Source organism: Gavialis gangeticus, unplaced genomic scaffold, assembly GCF_001723915.1.
Source record: "Gavialis gangeticus isolate Ggan-Ray unplaced genomic scaffold, GavGan_comp1, whole genome shotgun sequence".
Lineage (NCBI taxonomy): Eukaryota > Metazoa > Chordata > Crocodylia > Gavialidae > Gavialis > Gavialis gangeticus.
In genome coordinates this window covers 24,038,304-24,055,406 of record NW_017728992.1, presented here as the reverse complement: position 1 = coordinate 24,055,406, position 17,103 = coordinate 24,038,304, and the positions used below count along the sequence as shown (strand labels likewise).

The window sequence follows — 17,103 nt, the reverse complement described above, 5'->3', positions numbered from 1 at the left end:
GGGGGCAGCCTCTGCTGCTGTGCACATCTTGGGGGAGGGCATGGTAGGCAGGGGGGAGCTGCAGCTGCGGGCTGGAACCAGGCCTGTGCCAGGCTCTTTCTGGCATGTGGGGGCTGTGTTCAGGGCAGGCAGCGGTGGCGCTGGGAAGGGGCTAGGGTGAAATTTGGGGAGGCTGCAGCTCTCCTCCCCTCCCCCCATAGCTCCCCTCCCAGTTCTGCTGCAGCCTCCACGTGCCATAAGTACAGCTGACATGCGCTGGAAGGAGCCTTCACTCAATTTTCTTTATATCGGTGCCAATCTGATATTGGACTGATGTATTGGTGCACCTCTAATAGCATGTGCCAAAATGTTTAACAATGATTTTTGAAAGTTTCTATTTTGTGAGGTCAGATACGAGACTTTGAAAAGGCCAAACAGTCCCCCTTTGAACAAGATTCTTTAAGGTGTTTTATTTGGGGCACCTAGCAGCTTAGGCACTTTTAGAGAGTCTTGGCTGTGCCCAGAATGTTAATTTGCTTTGAATTTTCTGAAAAAAATTAGCCTTGCTGGTTTTATTGGGTCAAATTTTGGTGTTTGAAAACAGTAAAAAGAATTCAGCCACCTATATCAAAATTTGGGAAGCGTTGTTATTGCCTGGGACAGGTGGCACCAACAGAGGTCTTAGGAAATACCATCATGAGAACTGTGATAAAATACTATTGTGCACAGCTAAAATGTCAGATTAGTTTTCAAGTTGCAGTTTGTAGTGTTTATTCCTTCTTCCTTATATTGTATCTGAAAACCTTGTTAGAAAGTTGAATCTGTTTTCTGAAATGAGACATTTACCATCATTGAAATTGTCTGTTCATGAAGCTCCCCCATGTGGCAGCCACAAGGTTTTACAGTTAAATTTTGCAGATAATTTATTTCCCAATAAGTACAGTAGTTGACAGTGTAATTTAAAAACCTGCTGGTGGGTTGTTTTTAAATGCTACCATTTTTTTTCCAGCTAGAGGTTACAGCAGAAGTTTGCATGTATAACTGTTGACAGTATTGAGTTGGAATATACAGTTGAACTCAGTGTTCATGAAGAATCCATTTTTCCAGCATGGTAACCAAGAATGCAGGTAGGAGGAAGAGAAGAGGGACTATTGTTAAATGGAGTTGCATACACCTATTATGCTGTCACTGTGATGTGGTGCTGCATTAGTATGTAGAGATACTATGCAAGCATGATGCAGCATTTAAACGTATCAAACTACATGCCACACTCTAAAAATTGCACAGTGCCGTGATTTATCCTGCAACTTTGCTGGAGCAGGCAGTCTCCTAAATGGTTCTGGAGTGCTGCTACGTGGAATATGCTGTGATGCAATTTGCTGGATTGTTCCGTTTAGAAGTCCATTTCCCTTTCCAGCAGAATCATAAAAATCACACTTATACATGAAGTTGTCTTAACCCTCCTGGCTTGCCTTTTGTATTTGCAGTATGTTTGTGCATACAATAAAAATACCAAGTCAGATTTTTTCAGTGGTGCTTTTATTTTAGTACTAGCCAATTGCCTGTCAAGAATGAGGGGGTGGGGCTGGGATGAAGTGTTGCCACCTAATGCCCCATGCTGCCACTGTTCTGCCTCTTGCAGGGAGCAGGGTGGGGGAGCCAAGGTCAGTGCTCCTGGCCTCGGCTCCCGCACCCTCTGTCTGGTCCTCAGTGTGGCTTCGGAATCATGGTGGCGCTCCCCCATGCTTGGAGCACTCTGGCCATTTCCATCAGCCAATCAGAGTGCGATTAAAGTGTTACGGACAGACAGACTGACTAACTTAGGCTTTTATATTATTAGAACTAGCCAATTGCCCATCAAGAATGATGCGGGGGGACAGGCAAGGACAGAGGTCTGCGTACCTTCTCCCCTCTGCCGCCCCGCCTCAGGCTGGAGCTGTTTCCCCCCTCTCCCCCACCACTTCGGGCTGGGACCTGGGCCGCTGCCTGCTTCCCCCCGCCACTTTGGGCTGGTGCCAGGGCTGGGGCATGTGACCCATGGTGGCTGGGGGTGCAGCCACTAGTAACCCCCACTCCCCTTCCTGTTCCTCACCTTCTGCTGTTCCCTGCTGCCTTCCCCCACTGCCAGCTGTTGTTGGGGGTGGGGGGTGGGCACTAACCCCTGGTTCCAAGGAGCAGACGCAGGGAGGTGAGGCCAGCACTGCTGGCCTTGCACCCCTGCTCCGTCATCTGTGTTATGGCGGTTCTCCAGTCCCTGTCGTCCCCCTCTGTCTCCAAGAAGCAGGGGAGGGGGGCTCCACTGGCCTTGGCCCCCTCTCCTCCAACCCTTCAGTCCCCACTGTCAGGCTAGTGCTCCACTGTCTGTCCCTGTCTGTGTAGGGTACTCTGATTGGCTGCCGAGACAGCCAGTCAGAGTGCGAATAAAGCATTACAGACAGACTTTTAGGCTTTTATAATATTAGAATAGATTTTCAGGGCATTTAACCCTTTGGCTGCTTTCCATAGTTATTTGATTCTCCTGTGGGACTTTGAAAGGGCTGTAACAGGTTACAGACTTTATTTGCAGTTACTGTCTTATTGCCAGGGAAAAAGCTGTGTTTTCCTAAAATAAAACCTAAGTATGTGGTGTTGACTTACCTGCAGGGTCAATTTACAAGCTTTCAGTGAAGACATAATTGTTTCAAGAAATGTTTCTTTTGCATTAAACTTCCCATTGATTTGCACCTTACATGTTGTGCCAGTTTAATACCAAGCAAGCAGGTATTATGGCAGCCACACTGGAAAACTCATTAGTAGATTTTTTATTTAATTAAAAATGATGCTGCTGTACTTGGAAAAATCAGTCCAATTGCTAGCATCCAACCTGGGCTGGATTCTGGACATCTCTGTGAAGGTGGAAGAATAAATTTCCTTCCTTTTTGAGCACAGAGGTTTTGTCTTGACTAGGAAGAGTGGTTGTATTTAGCTCAGGTATTTTACTAACATTTCAGTTAAATTTTGGCCGACCCTCAGTCTTTTTCTTAGTACAGAAGTAGGGAAACACCTTCAGATTTTTTTTTTTTTTTTTTTAAATTGACCATGTATATTCCTTTCCCTTGTAAAAGGAGCTCTTCCATTTAGTATTTCAAGCTAAAAAACAAAAATCAGTTGAAGAAATGGAAACCATGAATCTAAATTATATCTTCCTGGAAAGACAGTTCCTCCAATGGGAAATCACAGTTTGACATGATTTTGTTCACTTTTTTTTTTTATCTTCTAACAGCCTAAAATATATACTGAGTTTGAAGTTAAGCATAATGAACTCTTCTTTGAGTAGGGCCCAAGCTGTTGATGAGAAGAGTTAATTTATGAGACTGACAAATCAAAATTAAATTGTGCATTTGAAAAATTGTGTTTGCTGAGGGGGCCTTATTTCTTATCTGTCACTTGAGTTACAAAGCCCAAAGATTGAACCTAGGAGTGATTTAGAGTTTGCTGGTTCAGTCTTTTTGCATATTAGAGCCCCCAGAGAGAGAACCTCTTTTGCTTATCCTTTTCCCCGCTGCATCAATCCAAAGTTCAGATTTTTGCACCACTAGAGCACTCGAATAAGCACTGAGAAAAGATTAAAGATCTCCAGAATGAAGACCTCACAGACTGCTGTCCTGTGTATCCAGGACATTGAATGTAATGGCTTGGAACAAGCTTAGACTCTCGCAGTGAAATGTTGAAACATGCACTGGACAGATTGTACTTTTCTCTGTCTGCCCTGTTACCATTTTGTGATCATGGGTATCCTAAATATAATAAAATACTTGCATTGTGGAAGTTATGTAAACTGATGGGTATTTTGGCATTCCTGTTGGTTTTTTCTTTTTTTTTTTTTATGTCAGAGTAGGGAAAGCAACAGCAAGACATAACTATGCACAATACTGACAATACTACAAACAGGAGGAAGATATAATTTGTCAACCAACTTCAGAAGCCAGAAGAACATCACTGGTACAAGCATTTAGCCAAATACTGCTTATGGTTACCCCAGGGACAGTCCTTTGGCTTCAGTGGAATCATTTCAGATTGAAATTTGGCTATTGGAGCCAGGTAGTGATGGCAACATTAGTAAATCAGTGAGAAATCTGCATTCTTGGCATAGCTTCACCACGGGGGGTGTTTATAGACATGCTTCAGGAGATGGGGGGGCACTTTAATTAGCACAGCTCTGAGGGCTCCTATACACATGCAAGGAAGCTATTCCAACATGCTGTAATTACAGCGCGTCAGAGCAGACTTCATTAATCGAGTCTGCCGCAGCATGGTAATTACTGCCCCAGCAGGCTCCGGCCGGTCAGGAGGCATGCTAGTGCTGAGAACAGGCAACAACACCTTCAGTGTGTAGTGCCCCTTTATACAAAGTTATGAATCATTTTATAGCCCTGCTGACACTTTTTGGAAAACTTTTGAAAACCATGCAGGCACAAATCTCTGAAACTGCTTACAGGTTCTCTGCTTCTCTTCCCTGGTTCTGCTCACCCCCAAGTTCTCAGAGTACATTACATGATATGATGATCTTGGGTCTTCAGGGCTATAGCTTACCTTTGCTCTTCACTTGAAATAGCTTTTTGTGATATACAGCAAGCATTGTAGCCACCACTTGTGATTATCACAAGCAAAAGATCATGACATACACATGTCCAGTTCTGGTCCGATGAAATTAATGGCAGAACTCCAATTTACTGAAGTGTAGGGATAAAATCAAGACTTTAGGGCCCTAATTCCCATGGAAGTTGCTGGAGGTTAACCACATGCATTCAAACCAGAACTTGGTCCTATGACTTAGAGCACGACACAAACAGATTGGACAACAGAACTTTTAAGAAATAAGGCTTGAAGTTAAATTGTGCTCTGAACTACCCACCACAACTGAAGCTTATGGAACTGGACGCAAAAGCCAAATATGCTAAATTAAAATGTATTCTGCTTGTACTATAATGTATTCTGTTTGTATCAGCAGGATTGTTCATTTTTCAAATGTTAGTGGATCTTTAAATTTAGCGTGGCATCAGTGTGATGCTGCGGCTAGTAAAGCGAGCAAAACGCTGGCTTGCATCCATAGATGCTTCTCAAGCAAATCGCTAGACATCATTCTCCCGTTGTACTCGGCCTCGGTGAGGCCGCAGCTGCAGTACTGCATCCAGTTTTGAGCTCCACAACTCAAAAAGGATGTGGAGAAGCTTGAGAGAGTGCAAAGGAGAGCCACGCACATGTTCAGAGGTCAGGAAAACAGACCTTATGATTAGAGGCTGAGAGCCATGGGACTCTTCAGCCTAGAAAAGTGCAGGCTCAGGGGTGATCTGGTGGCCACCTATAAGTTTATCAGGGGTGCTTATAAGGATCTGGGGGAACGTCTGTTCACTAGAGTGCCCCAAGGGATGACAAGATCAAAAGGTCACAAACTCCGCTACGACCAATTCAGGCTGGACTTAAGCAAGAACTTCTTTACTGTCCGAGCGCCCAAGGTTTGGAATAGACTGCCATCAGAGGTGGTTCAAACTCCGACTTTGAATGCCTTCAAGATGCATTTGGATGCTTATCTTGCTGGGATCCTATGATCCCTGCTGACTTCCTGCCCATGGGGCAGGAGGCTGGACTCGATCCTCTAGGTCCCTTCCAGCCCAAATGTCTATGAAAACTATGAAAATCTCTGCAGCACATGATGTATATCTTCATTTTGTGTTTCGTCCACTTTAGTGCATATAATTTTATGGGTCAGCTTATTAGTTTTATGGAAACAGATGATGTTTTAGAGCTGAAACAAATATGCACGTGCAAAAAATGTATACACATTCTCTGTCTTTTTATATAGAGAGATATAATGTTTCTGTGTATGCAAACACTGTATGTTATGAATTGTTTTAAAAACAAAAAGGGGGGGGATAAATGTGTAGGTTTTCTCTTGATTCACGTGGGAGTATCTGACTGAAATACCAGAGTCTGTCTTGATATATTAGGCCTGTGTTTCTGGGGAAATTAAACTTAATTATTAACATTAGTATGAACAGTACTAATAGTATTTATGTACATGATGCCATAAAGCTTGCAAGGATGACCTCATACACCCTGTTAATAATGATCCTTCTCAAACCAAGGCTCCTCCTCTGCAGCCATCCTCATACAAGAAACGTAATGGAGGCCTCCATGGGAGTGTATTCCCATGGTTTGTGGTTACTTTCACAGCAGTTTTTAAAGGATAATGCCTCCTTGCTCCATATGAAGGTCTCAATGGTTTAGATGTTATTTATTTGAATTACCAACATTTGACAACCCTGACTAATCACTCCCTTTGTTTTAGCTTATGGGTGCCCTTGAGGTGGCCAGGGATTTACTTCCAGTGAGCCTGGACAAAGTAGAAACTTGGATATTTTTTTTTTCTTTCAGTGGTGAAAGTGGTGCTGGTAAGACAGAAAGCACTAAACTGATTCTCAAGTTTTTGTCTGCTGTGAGCCAACATTCACTGGAGCTGTCTTGTAAGGAGAAAACCTCCTGTGTGGAGCAAGCTATTCTCGAGAGCAGGTATCACATTCATATCACCATATATGGTCTATAATACTGCACAGTAGTTAATAAGCAAGAAATATGGCTGTGGAAGCAGGAGATATTTAAAGCTAGACTTAAGAGAAAACAGTGGAGAATGCATTGCGGAACAATGTTTCCTTGGCATCCACAAAATGGACTGATGTGTCCATAGGCCTTTTCATCTCTAATGTCATGATTCTTGGACAGCAAATTCTTTCTGGAAACTGCAATTCTGGATGTGTGAGGAATATGCTAACTTAGATTTGTTTTGTTATAAATTTTTAAATTCTCTGTCTATTTCCCTTTTATGTTTTAAACTACAACTCTCTATATATTTAAACTAAACCAAAACTCAGTGGAACTACAATGATTTAAAACTTGTGAGAAATGAGACTATTAAGAGGATTGATAGCTCTCTTCCTTATTTGGTAAAGATGTGCTCCAGTAAGAACTCACTGTTTTGATTTGTTGCTATTAAAAAAAAATCCACATGTCAAATGATTTGTATATTATATATACGTTATACCATATATGATATGCTGTTCAGTAAATAAGAGGAAGTGCATAGCCAAGTTCATCTGCCCGACATGCAGATGGACTGAAAGGAGATTCTGAGTATGGACACACGTAACACTTAGAACAGTGTAAATGTAGACAATGACCAAGAGCACAGCCTTTGTGGAAGATAATGTGCAAACCGGAATTGATGTGGGATAATGTCATTTTGCAAGCACTGGAATGCAGTGTTGTGCTAGTTGGCATGGCAGTCACAAATTAATACTTCTTATAATTCTTCCTTACTTTCACAGCCCAATTATGGAAGCTTTTGGTAACGCAAAGACTGTTTACAACAACAACTCAAGTCGCTTTGGGAAGTTTATTCAGCTGAACATCTGTCAGAAGGGAAACATTCAGGGAGGAAGAATTGTAGATTGTATCCTCCGTTCTTCTTTATTGGCTCATATTTTAGAGCAATGCAAGCGTACCTCTTCTTTGGTCAGCCTTTGCTTTTGTCCTTCCATGCCTACCCAGAGTAGTGTTAAACGAGTGTTCTGATTTTCTTTCTCTGTGTGTGTGTACAAGCTGCCTTCCTTATTATTTTTGTTATTAGATGAATGTGTGTTTGGAATGAAGCTAAAAATATCTTTAATTCCCTGGGAAAAAAGATTGCCAGGCCTTCACCAGCCCTTGTGAAGTGTATCTATGGACATAATGGTTGAGAGAACTTTGTACTCATATGAAGCTGCTGAGGTCCTGCTGTATGAGGCTGTTTTGCTGCACAGGGGGCATCCATGTCCTCTGTACTTGAGCTGTGTGCCAGCTCAATATGGAGCACTGAAGGTTGAGGTAATTGTGACACATCTGTCAGAATTCATGGTTATAAAGGCTAAAAATGGCCCATAGGTCATACACAGAACTGTGGATGATTGTAGTTGCTTTTCCTGCCCAGTAGCCAGAACCCTGGCTGTAGAAGCTTAGCTGCATCTTGCCTGCATTTTTGGGATGAGTGATGTTTCTGCTGTAGGTCTTGGGACAAGTAGTGTTTCTGCAGTGGGGTGAATTTCATTTTTAGACCAAATTAACCAGCAAACAAGAAGGTAGGAAAAGTGTGTCACTTCAAACCTTAGTTTGCCCAAATATGGCAACAACACTCCATTACTCTTTGTTGAAAAAACTTGGGGATTAGAACTGGTTGAAGGCATCAGTTATGGACTTCTCCTGAGGTTAAAGCACTCTGAGGTATTTGTAAATCAATGTTCTTTACACAATTAGTTTTACTGTTTTTATTCCTTGACTGTTTTTTCTTTCTCTGCTGAAGATTTATTAGAAAAAGTAAGTCAACATTTGCTTTCATCCGGTTCTTTTCTTTTATTGAATAGCCTTCTTCCAATATTGCTGGTGAATACATCCTCTTTAAAAATAATTCTCTATAAATGTAAACTTCGTTTGTTTTGACAGAACCGTGTAGTAAGGCAGAACCCTGGAGAAAGAAATTATCACATATTCTATGCACTGCTGGCAGGGATAGAGGAGGAGGAGAAAGGTGAGTGCAGCAGGGCACTGCTCACACAAATGTTTGCAATGGCTCTTTGCCAGAAGCATTTCAGCCAGTCACAAAGCACAGTGACAGTGTGGTGTACTTTAGCTGAGTAATCTAGTAACCTGACAAAGAGAAGTTATTTATTCAATTTGAAGTCATTGGGCCAGTTGTTTGAGCTCATCTGAATGAGTGTCACCAGGACCTTGGGGATTGTATTCCCACCTGCTACAGACTGAGTATGATCTTGCGAGAGTTGTCTGGGGATGAATCCAGGTCACACTTTCCAGGTAGAGTATCTCTGGAGGGTACTAGGGAATTCAATGGGAAGGAGAGATGGAAGGAATCTTGCCATTTCAGCCTCTATTATGAAGACTAACCCCCTAGCTAGAGAAATGACATTAATCCATATGTAAAACTGTCTGTGACTGTCAGCAACATTTCTTTTGGCCAACTCTGTCTATTCTGGAAAGTATAGGCCACAGTGTTATACAGATAAATAAAGCAAAAATTAACCAATGAATGCCCCATTTTCCATTGATATACATGCTGTGTTGTATTCCTACTCATGCGTATCTCAAGCAAATACATTCTCCATTTTTTTAACTTCTTGGGTGTTGATTTTTGTTTTGCTTTTTGTAGAGGCATTTTACTTATCTGTACCAGAGAACTACCATTACCTGAATCAGTCCGAATGTATAGCGGATAAGACAATCAATGATGCAGATTCCTTCAGAGAAGTAATTGTGAGTTGTTTCAGTGTTCTACATGCTCTAAGGATGACAAATGTAATAGCTTTTTGTGTTGGTGGGTTGAATGAAAGCTCTCATGAACTGCAGCTAATTACAGCCATGCTGTTACAGAATGACAGGGACTCTATGCACTCCCGTTGGCTTCCATGGGACTTAAGATGGGAATCAACTCCCTTCATAGAGGAACAGAGTCTATACTTGTTTCGGGTGATTTATTTTCTCTCATACATCTTATGACCCTCAAGAAAATTACTGAAATGTTTGAAGCCACTCTTCTATAACTACTATCAGCTCCCTGATTAAGGGGAAGATAATATCGGATAGAAAACTGTCAGATGTCTTACCTTCCAGCCCTGTTTTAGCTAGAATAACAGTATAGGTGTTTATGGCAGAGGAAATGTTTATTCACGGCTGTGTGAGTTCCTTGTGGTGGAGAAAGCACTTTATGGAGTAAATACAGTGTTTATTCCTTTACGCCATGATAGTTTTTAGCCCAATGGGAACATACAGTGCTAGAATAAGGGATCTGTGGGTAAACGGTGTGTACAGCTTTTCATTTCATAAGTAATTTACCAGGAACCTGCACATAATGGTTTGTTTTCATGTTTCTTTAAAGAATCAGACAGGCGCCTCATAGCTTGTCATAGAATTATAGGAAATTAGGCTTGGAAAGGACCTCAGAAGGTCATCTAATCCAACCTCTGGCTTGAAGTAGGACCATCTCCAAGTAAGTCATCCAGCCAAGGTTTTGTCTAGCCTGCTCTTAAAAACGTCCAAAGATGGAAATTCCACAGCCTCTCTGGGTAACCTGTTCCAGTGCTTTACTACCCTCCTAGTGAGAGAGCTTTTCCCCCAGCACCCTCCCCTTTTTTAGCTGGTGAGCATGTGCTTTGTGCAAGCTTATAGTTTCTGGAGCAAACCAGATGGCTTCTCCCCTAAGCTGTGTACAAAATGAGGGTTGATTGTGTAAATATATCGAAGAGAAGAATCACTTACTTTCTTTTCTACTGCTGCTTGTTCTTCTGGGACTAGTTCATACAAAATTGTCATCAAAAAGTACACCGCAATCGTAGAGAAGCCTGCCTTTTATGGGAGCATAAACATTTTCTTACTGGAAAAAAATAAAATCCCATGGTGTTTGAAACTGTATGTATGTACATTTCCATTGCTTCACTCATTAGAAGGTTTTGTGTGCATTACGTACTGTTTACTGAATAAAGAAATATGAAGTATTTCTAATACCTAGTATCAAGTATTAAGTCAGAAGTAGCATATGGATTTTTGTGGCTTTCCAAACTCTTGTAGCTGTACTTACTACACACCTTCTTTTCCAAAGTATTGAATTTTTCCCAAGTATTTGGGTATTTGAATTAACTCACAGAATATGGTTATTAATTAGAATGGACACCCTGATGTAAAGGATGCCCTAACTGATGCTTTCTCTGGATCATTTTTGCTTTTGCAGCAACATTAGATTCAGAAGTTAGTTGCAATAATTAGCCAGCTCTTATTACCATAATTATCAGTTGCTTATCTTAGTGTTGCCATTATTTCAGTCTGTGACAGATGTTACTAATTATATCTCTTAATTCTAGAAACCAATAAAAATGATCAGATATGTAATGTGCCTGGACCATTTTTAATAGCTTTCCCAAACTTCTTTTTGTCTAACCATTTTACTGTTTTTTCCATGTTATTTACAAGCTGTCATTTATGAAGATTTGGTATTACCTAGCTACTTAATTTCATGGTAAAATATTTTTGCAGAAATTGGCAATATCCACATCATGTTCGCATAGCTTGGGTTGATTAGCATGGCATTAATTCGCACTAATCAGCCCAATGCAGGTACAGCATGAAATTAACTTGACATATTAAGCTTGCATCCTAAAGTATTCTAGTAGCAGAAGCTTGGGTGATTTTTGGGACAGACAGTTGAGGCTTTTCCCATCTGCTTTCCAGTTGGAGATGAAGGACAGAGAAGCTTTCAGTTATGTGTTCTTGTTATTGCCTCCTTTCATCTTCCCTGATGCCTTATATTCTTACACATTTCCTTTTACCATCTTTTACTTATTCTGTCTTTCACTTGTATGAACTCCAGTGATCTTCTCCTGGAGGCTGGATGATGATGATTCTTCCCTTCAGATGTTTTTCTGCTCTTTGTTTTTGAAAGGTTCTTTTCCATCAGGGCGGTGATTTGCATTGTGAATTTATACACAGGTACACATACAAACGTATATACATATGTTCTGTGATTTGTAAGCACTGTACTGTTGTATCACCATGCCCCATCTAGAGTTTGACCTTTTACAAAATACCTCTTTTACAGGTTGTTAAAGTACATTGGGACCAATTAAACTATTGGATGAAGTTATGTGTGATCCATATTGTGCAGGGGTCTAACTAGATTTATAATTTTATGTTGCTATAAAATTACTAACTATAAAATACCAGTGGTTGCATGTTTATATTATATATGTGAAGGGTGTAGTTTCTTAAATCTCCTGGCATCTGTTAGGTTTGATGTTAACAGCATCTCTTTCTGTTTAGCCTCAGTGGAAATCCCAGAGCCTCTGCAGGTGGCTTGTTCTCCTTTTATTTTATGCCATTGGGTTCCAGGGGTGGGGTACTCACTCAGACCTCCATGCCTTTGGGGTTCTGCCTTCAAGTCACCATTCAGCAGAGACCAGTGGGGTGGCAAACAGCTTTATCTTTATTAGGAACAGGATTCAGCAACTCGCATGCTCACAGCTTGCAGGGAGAACTACAATTACCCACCACCACAAACCACACCCACAGAGCATCAGGGGGAAAAACTGGGTCATCCCACTGCTGGCCCCTTAAAGGTGCATTCCACATAAGGATGTGGATGGAGCTGTGGCACAGGGAACAGGATGACCCCATCATAAAAAATAAGAGTTGTGAAAGGGAGGAGTGAAGAGAGTGTGTGCTTTAAACCCCGAAGTTGGATGTGTTTGGTTAGAATTCCTTTGGGAAAGGAGCAAAGGAAACCAAGAGCAGCCATATAGGTACCTGTCACTTTACAGTAATCAAATAGCCACAGTCAACAATAATGCCATCATTGTTACAAAAAGATGACCATTGGTCACAACATATAATCACACATGCACAGAAGTGCAACACATATCCAATTCAAAGAGCCATACTCGGATATGTCAGATGCTGGACTTCTCAGATTAACATTGTTTCATCAAGTGCGCAGACTCAGCTGTGGTGAATTTATACACCCTGGTTCCAGAATGGTGTGCTCTAAAGAGATGTTTGGGAAGTACAAGCCATTCTCAGAGGTTTACGGTCACTATCTACATCTACGCTGAACAAAATAGGTTTCTTCTCTTTCTGCTTTAATATGATTCTTTAGATAAAGATGAAGTTGTTTGGGTTTTGGGGGGAGGAAGGGAGGGGTTCCTCCCTGGTATATAGTAGAGCCTTGATCATTCTGGCATTGCTTAATCTTAAAGCCATTCATTTCCACAAAAACCTGTCTCACTCTGCTTCTCTGTAGAGTATCATACAAGCCCAGTGGTTTTAGAAAATAAAATGAAGTTGCAGTGCACAGACAAGAAAGATGATCTAGAACTTATATTTTCTTTCCATATTTGGTTTCTCCAAATCTGGAAGACTTCAGTTGCTAGAGAGCTTGTGCAGTCTAGCCCTAAGCCAACAAATATTTGAGTTCTAAACAACTAATCCTGTGAGTAGTTCTGTTGAAGTCGAAAAGCTAGTTAGGATTGACAATTTTTAGGAAAAAACTTCTTAATGGGGTCCTGTGTGTTCCTCAAGTTATCCAGGTAACATGTTAAACACTTCTGTGGAGAGAGGTATATACATACAAGGCATATATTTGCTCTGTCTGTGCTTTTGTTCCTGTTAACTCACCTTCTGAATGCAAAATGCTGTGTAACTCTGGCATTTGCTTTTCATTCACCCCTCATTGTTGTCTTCAGTCTTTGGTTCAACAATAAACTAAAACATGCACTTAAAGATTTTTTTTTCCAGATGGCAATGCAAGTGATGCAATTCAGCAAGGAAGAAGTACGTGAAGTCCTTAGGCTGCTAGCTGGTATTCTGCACCTAGGGAACATTGAATTTATCACAGCTGGTGGAGCACAGGTGTCCTTCAAAACAGGTGAAAAGGCTGGAGTCCTTTACTGCATTAAATTAATTTGGGGTGAAGAAATTAGACTAATTGCTTACGTTAAGCACTGAGAAAAAAAAACATGATTTGTCTTCAAATTTTGTATATCATGATTGCAGTGTTGTTTTACGGTAGAAGAGGCAAATTACTCTCTGCCACTAACTCTGGCTGTAATTTAGGAAAGCTTCCAGCTACCGCCTACCTATTGAACCTGCTTGCAAAGTGCTCTCCTGAATTGGAACCCTTTCCTTCAGCTGATAGGACTCAAACAAGTGCTTACATTCCTAAATAGCTACCTCTGTGCACTTCTACCTTCATCATGTCTTTCACAATTTATTAGCAAAAGTCCAGCTACAACTGTTTAAGTGATGAATTGATCAGATTGAATTTCAGAGCCTTTAACATACTAGTTTTCCATGTGGGAAAGAGCAATAGTGTTGCCCCTTTATGACATAAATCAGTGGTCTCCAGCCTTTTAAAGTAGGAGATCACTGTTGGCATTTAAAAGCAACCCAAAATCTACTGTGCACTGCCCCCTCTCACCCCCAGGCTCAGCAGGTAAGTCTGAGAGGGAAAGGTGGGGTGGGGCAGATTGAGGTAGAGGGCAAAAAAATGATTTGGGGGCATGCCTCCCCAGCAGATAAGTCCCACCTAGCTAGGGCCCCATTCAGCTTACCCCTGCTCCTGCCTCTGCAGCACTGTCCCTCACTGTGAGAGCCTCTATCTAGCACTAGCCCCTGCTGTCCCCTCCAGACTGACTTGCTGGATTGGGGTGGACATGTGCATGCACGTGGGCACTCAGCCCCCCACCCCAACCTTGGATTGACTCTAAGACGCTCTGAGATCTACTGGTGGATCAGGATCCACTGGTTGGTGACCACTGGCATAAATAATGGCAAAATACACATTAAAATTAACATTTAGGGCAAATTCCAAATTGATAACTAAAAACATCCATGTGTTTCAGAAGAAGTTGAAGCACATTGTTACAGACAAATTCAGAAGGTATTAGATCTCTTTATTCAAAAACCTAATAGTGTTAGCAATAGTATTACATTTGAATTTTTTTACTAGTTCCATTAAGGACAGATTTAATATTAAACTCATAGTGTTTAAATTGACTTCTTCCTACAATGCATATTAATAATATTTATATCCTATTATTTTGGGAGCACTGCAGAGATATAAGCAACTTAGTCAACTATCATATTGATTTTGTTGCAAGCACGTTTTCAACACAATATATCAGCATTGATGCTCCAAGTTGAATGTCTAGACATCAATAAATGGTATTGATTGACTCTCAAAATTAATAGGAATTGAGCTTACATAAATATGCTGCAGCAGGATGCATTAACAGCTGAATTCTAAGGAGTAACTAGATCCTTGTGAAAGACTGTTTTGTTTATAATTTCTCATGGAAAAGTTTAAACGATCATTTTTGCCTTGAAATATAGTCAGTTTCAAAAAGGAGTTGTGTTTTCAGGAACTGTACCAGACACCTACGCTTCCGTAGTTACCAGTGCATTTTCCTTCATGTTAAAATTTGTTACTGTCCTCCATTTGTGTCTGATAACACCACACTGATAAAGAGGAAACTGCCCAATTGACTGACTTGACTTCTATAGGGAAAATCATGCAGATGAAGTAGACAAACACAATATTCTGAAATGCACAGAACAAAGAAAATGCAAAATTATACATTTTGCTGCTTCTGCACTTAGATGCTGTGGTGTCTGGGAGCTGCTTGTAACTCCTGAGACTGGAGATCATTGGTGCTCCCAACTCACCCCCTCATATGGAAGGCAGGTGGGTTGCTGGTGTCCACAGTACAGATGCTGTCTCTGCCAGCGTTTTGCATAAGCAGCACAAGTCACCCTTAGCATATCAGAGAGCCTAGTCCAGCATTTCTCACCAGTCTTGTCATTTAGAAGCTTAGTTTCACTTATAAATACAGTAATTAATAAAAAAGAGAGAGAGTGAGCAAGGAGAATATCACACCATTCTATATTTTTTTTATTGCACCTTTTGTTGCTAGCTCTGGGTAGATCTGCGGAGCTACTTGGGCTGGACTCAACACAGCTGACTGAAGCATTAACACAGCGATCAATGATACTCAGGGGAGAAGAAATCTTAACACCTCTCAGTATACAACAGGTAAGGACAAATCTCTCGGAATACAGTTCAGCGAAGAGCAATATTACCTTTGGCTCATGTAAAAACCACATAAATCAATTGAAGTAAAGGATTATGTTGAATCGCTAACTCCTCAATTTAAGTACAGGAATTTGACATTCAAAAGCAACAGGCAGTACAGTATAAGAAAGATGAAATCCCTGGTTGCCAAAAATCTTGATCTTCCAGTGGTGTTTCACTAACACTGTACCATTGTAGAGTCCAGTAAACTTTGGCGCTGGAGTCCAGGTGAACAGATCCCAGAGCAGGATCAAGGCATAAGTTAGGACATCAGCAACAGAAGTAGGAAAAGGGGCAAGGACAGTTTTACCCAACATATTTTCTGTAACCTAGTTGTGTTCTCCTCACCTAGATGTTAGTCCCTCGTTTGGGCACTCTGTATTTCTCTTATGGCTTATGGCATTTTTGCTTCATAACTCTTAACATTCTCTAGTAGAATTCAGTCTGTTCTCCAGGCCTTTTAGGGTGAGTGTTGAGAACAGACTGAGAGAAGGAGAATAAGGAAGCATAGCATGCAGGGTCATGAAGTATGTTTCTTCCATTGGGAGTAGCAGGAAGGGAAGCAGGGTGGTATGTTTAGCACAGAGAGGGCATTCAGGTTTACCAGGAGATTTTAAACCAGCATAAATGAGATGGTGCCTGCATGATTGTTGTGAGCAGTGTTTCAGAAATCCATAATGCTGACAATATTTAATATTTTGGGGGGGCTGTGTACCTTTATTCCCATTAGTACCTTCTTCCATGAATAGCCCAATTGGTTTCAGTGTGGCTACTTAAGGACAGGGGAAACTCCATGGTGCAGAGCTCAATGAGGATAAGAATCTCTCTTTCCAGTCTTTAGAAATCCCTTCATATTGGCATCCAGTAATCCTTGGGAGAGCTGGTAGCATTCCCTGTACTTGTTTTTCTGCTATTTTCTGTAGCTTTTAGCTTTGTCAGTTTGAAACCATTAGGGCTTAGGAGGAGGACTGCTATCAATAGATGGGATCCATCTAACTAAAACTGGAAAGAGCCTCTTTGGGTATCATCCAGCCAACTTCGTAAAAAAGGGCTTTAAACTATGTCCCATGGGGAATGGTGAACAAAACCCATGGGGAATGGTGAACAACAGAGCAAACAATCCATAGGGGAAAGCACTGGAAGAAGTAGTTCAAGTCTGGGATAGGGCTTGAAGACCACGGGACAGCAAGCAATAAAAAATGGAAACAAGTGAGTCAACATTCATGTTATATCGTATATCATGTATAGAAGTACAAGAAGTATGGAGAACAAATAAAATGAGCAAACAGCCTATGAAAGAACTATGATCTCACTGGAATATTAACCTTGAGAGGACTACACTTTGATTTGGAAGGACAGATTTGGAAGAACGAGTCATAGAATCATAGAAGTAGGGTCAGAAGGGACCTTGCAGATCTTCAAGTCTG

General features: G+C 41.1%; 1 protein-coding gene across 1 annotated transcript in view; it reads left to right on the top strand.

The window, feature by feature from the left end:
* Window positions 1-17,103, top strand: part of MYO10 (myosin X) — a 242,585-nt gene that overhangs the window by 134,207 nt on the left and 91,275 nt on the right. Inside the window, exons 5-11 of the mRNA XM_019518465.1 lie at window positions 6,394-6,528; window positions 7,341-7,465; window positions 8,351-8,364; window positions 8,491-8,575; window positions 9,212-9,315; window positions 13,342-13,471; window positions 15,519-15,637. Coding sequence (XP_019374010.1) covers window positions 6,394-6,528; window positions 7,341-7,465; window positions 8,351-8,364; window positions 8,491-8,575; window positions 9,212-9,315; window positions 13,342-13,471; window positions 15,519-15,637 — 712 coding nt within the window. The remainder of the gene's footprint in view (window positions 1-6,393; window positions 6,529-7,340; window positions 7,466-8,350; window positions 8,365-8,490; window positions 8,576-9,211; window positions 9,316-13,341; window positions 13,472-15,518; window positions 15,638-17,103) is intronic.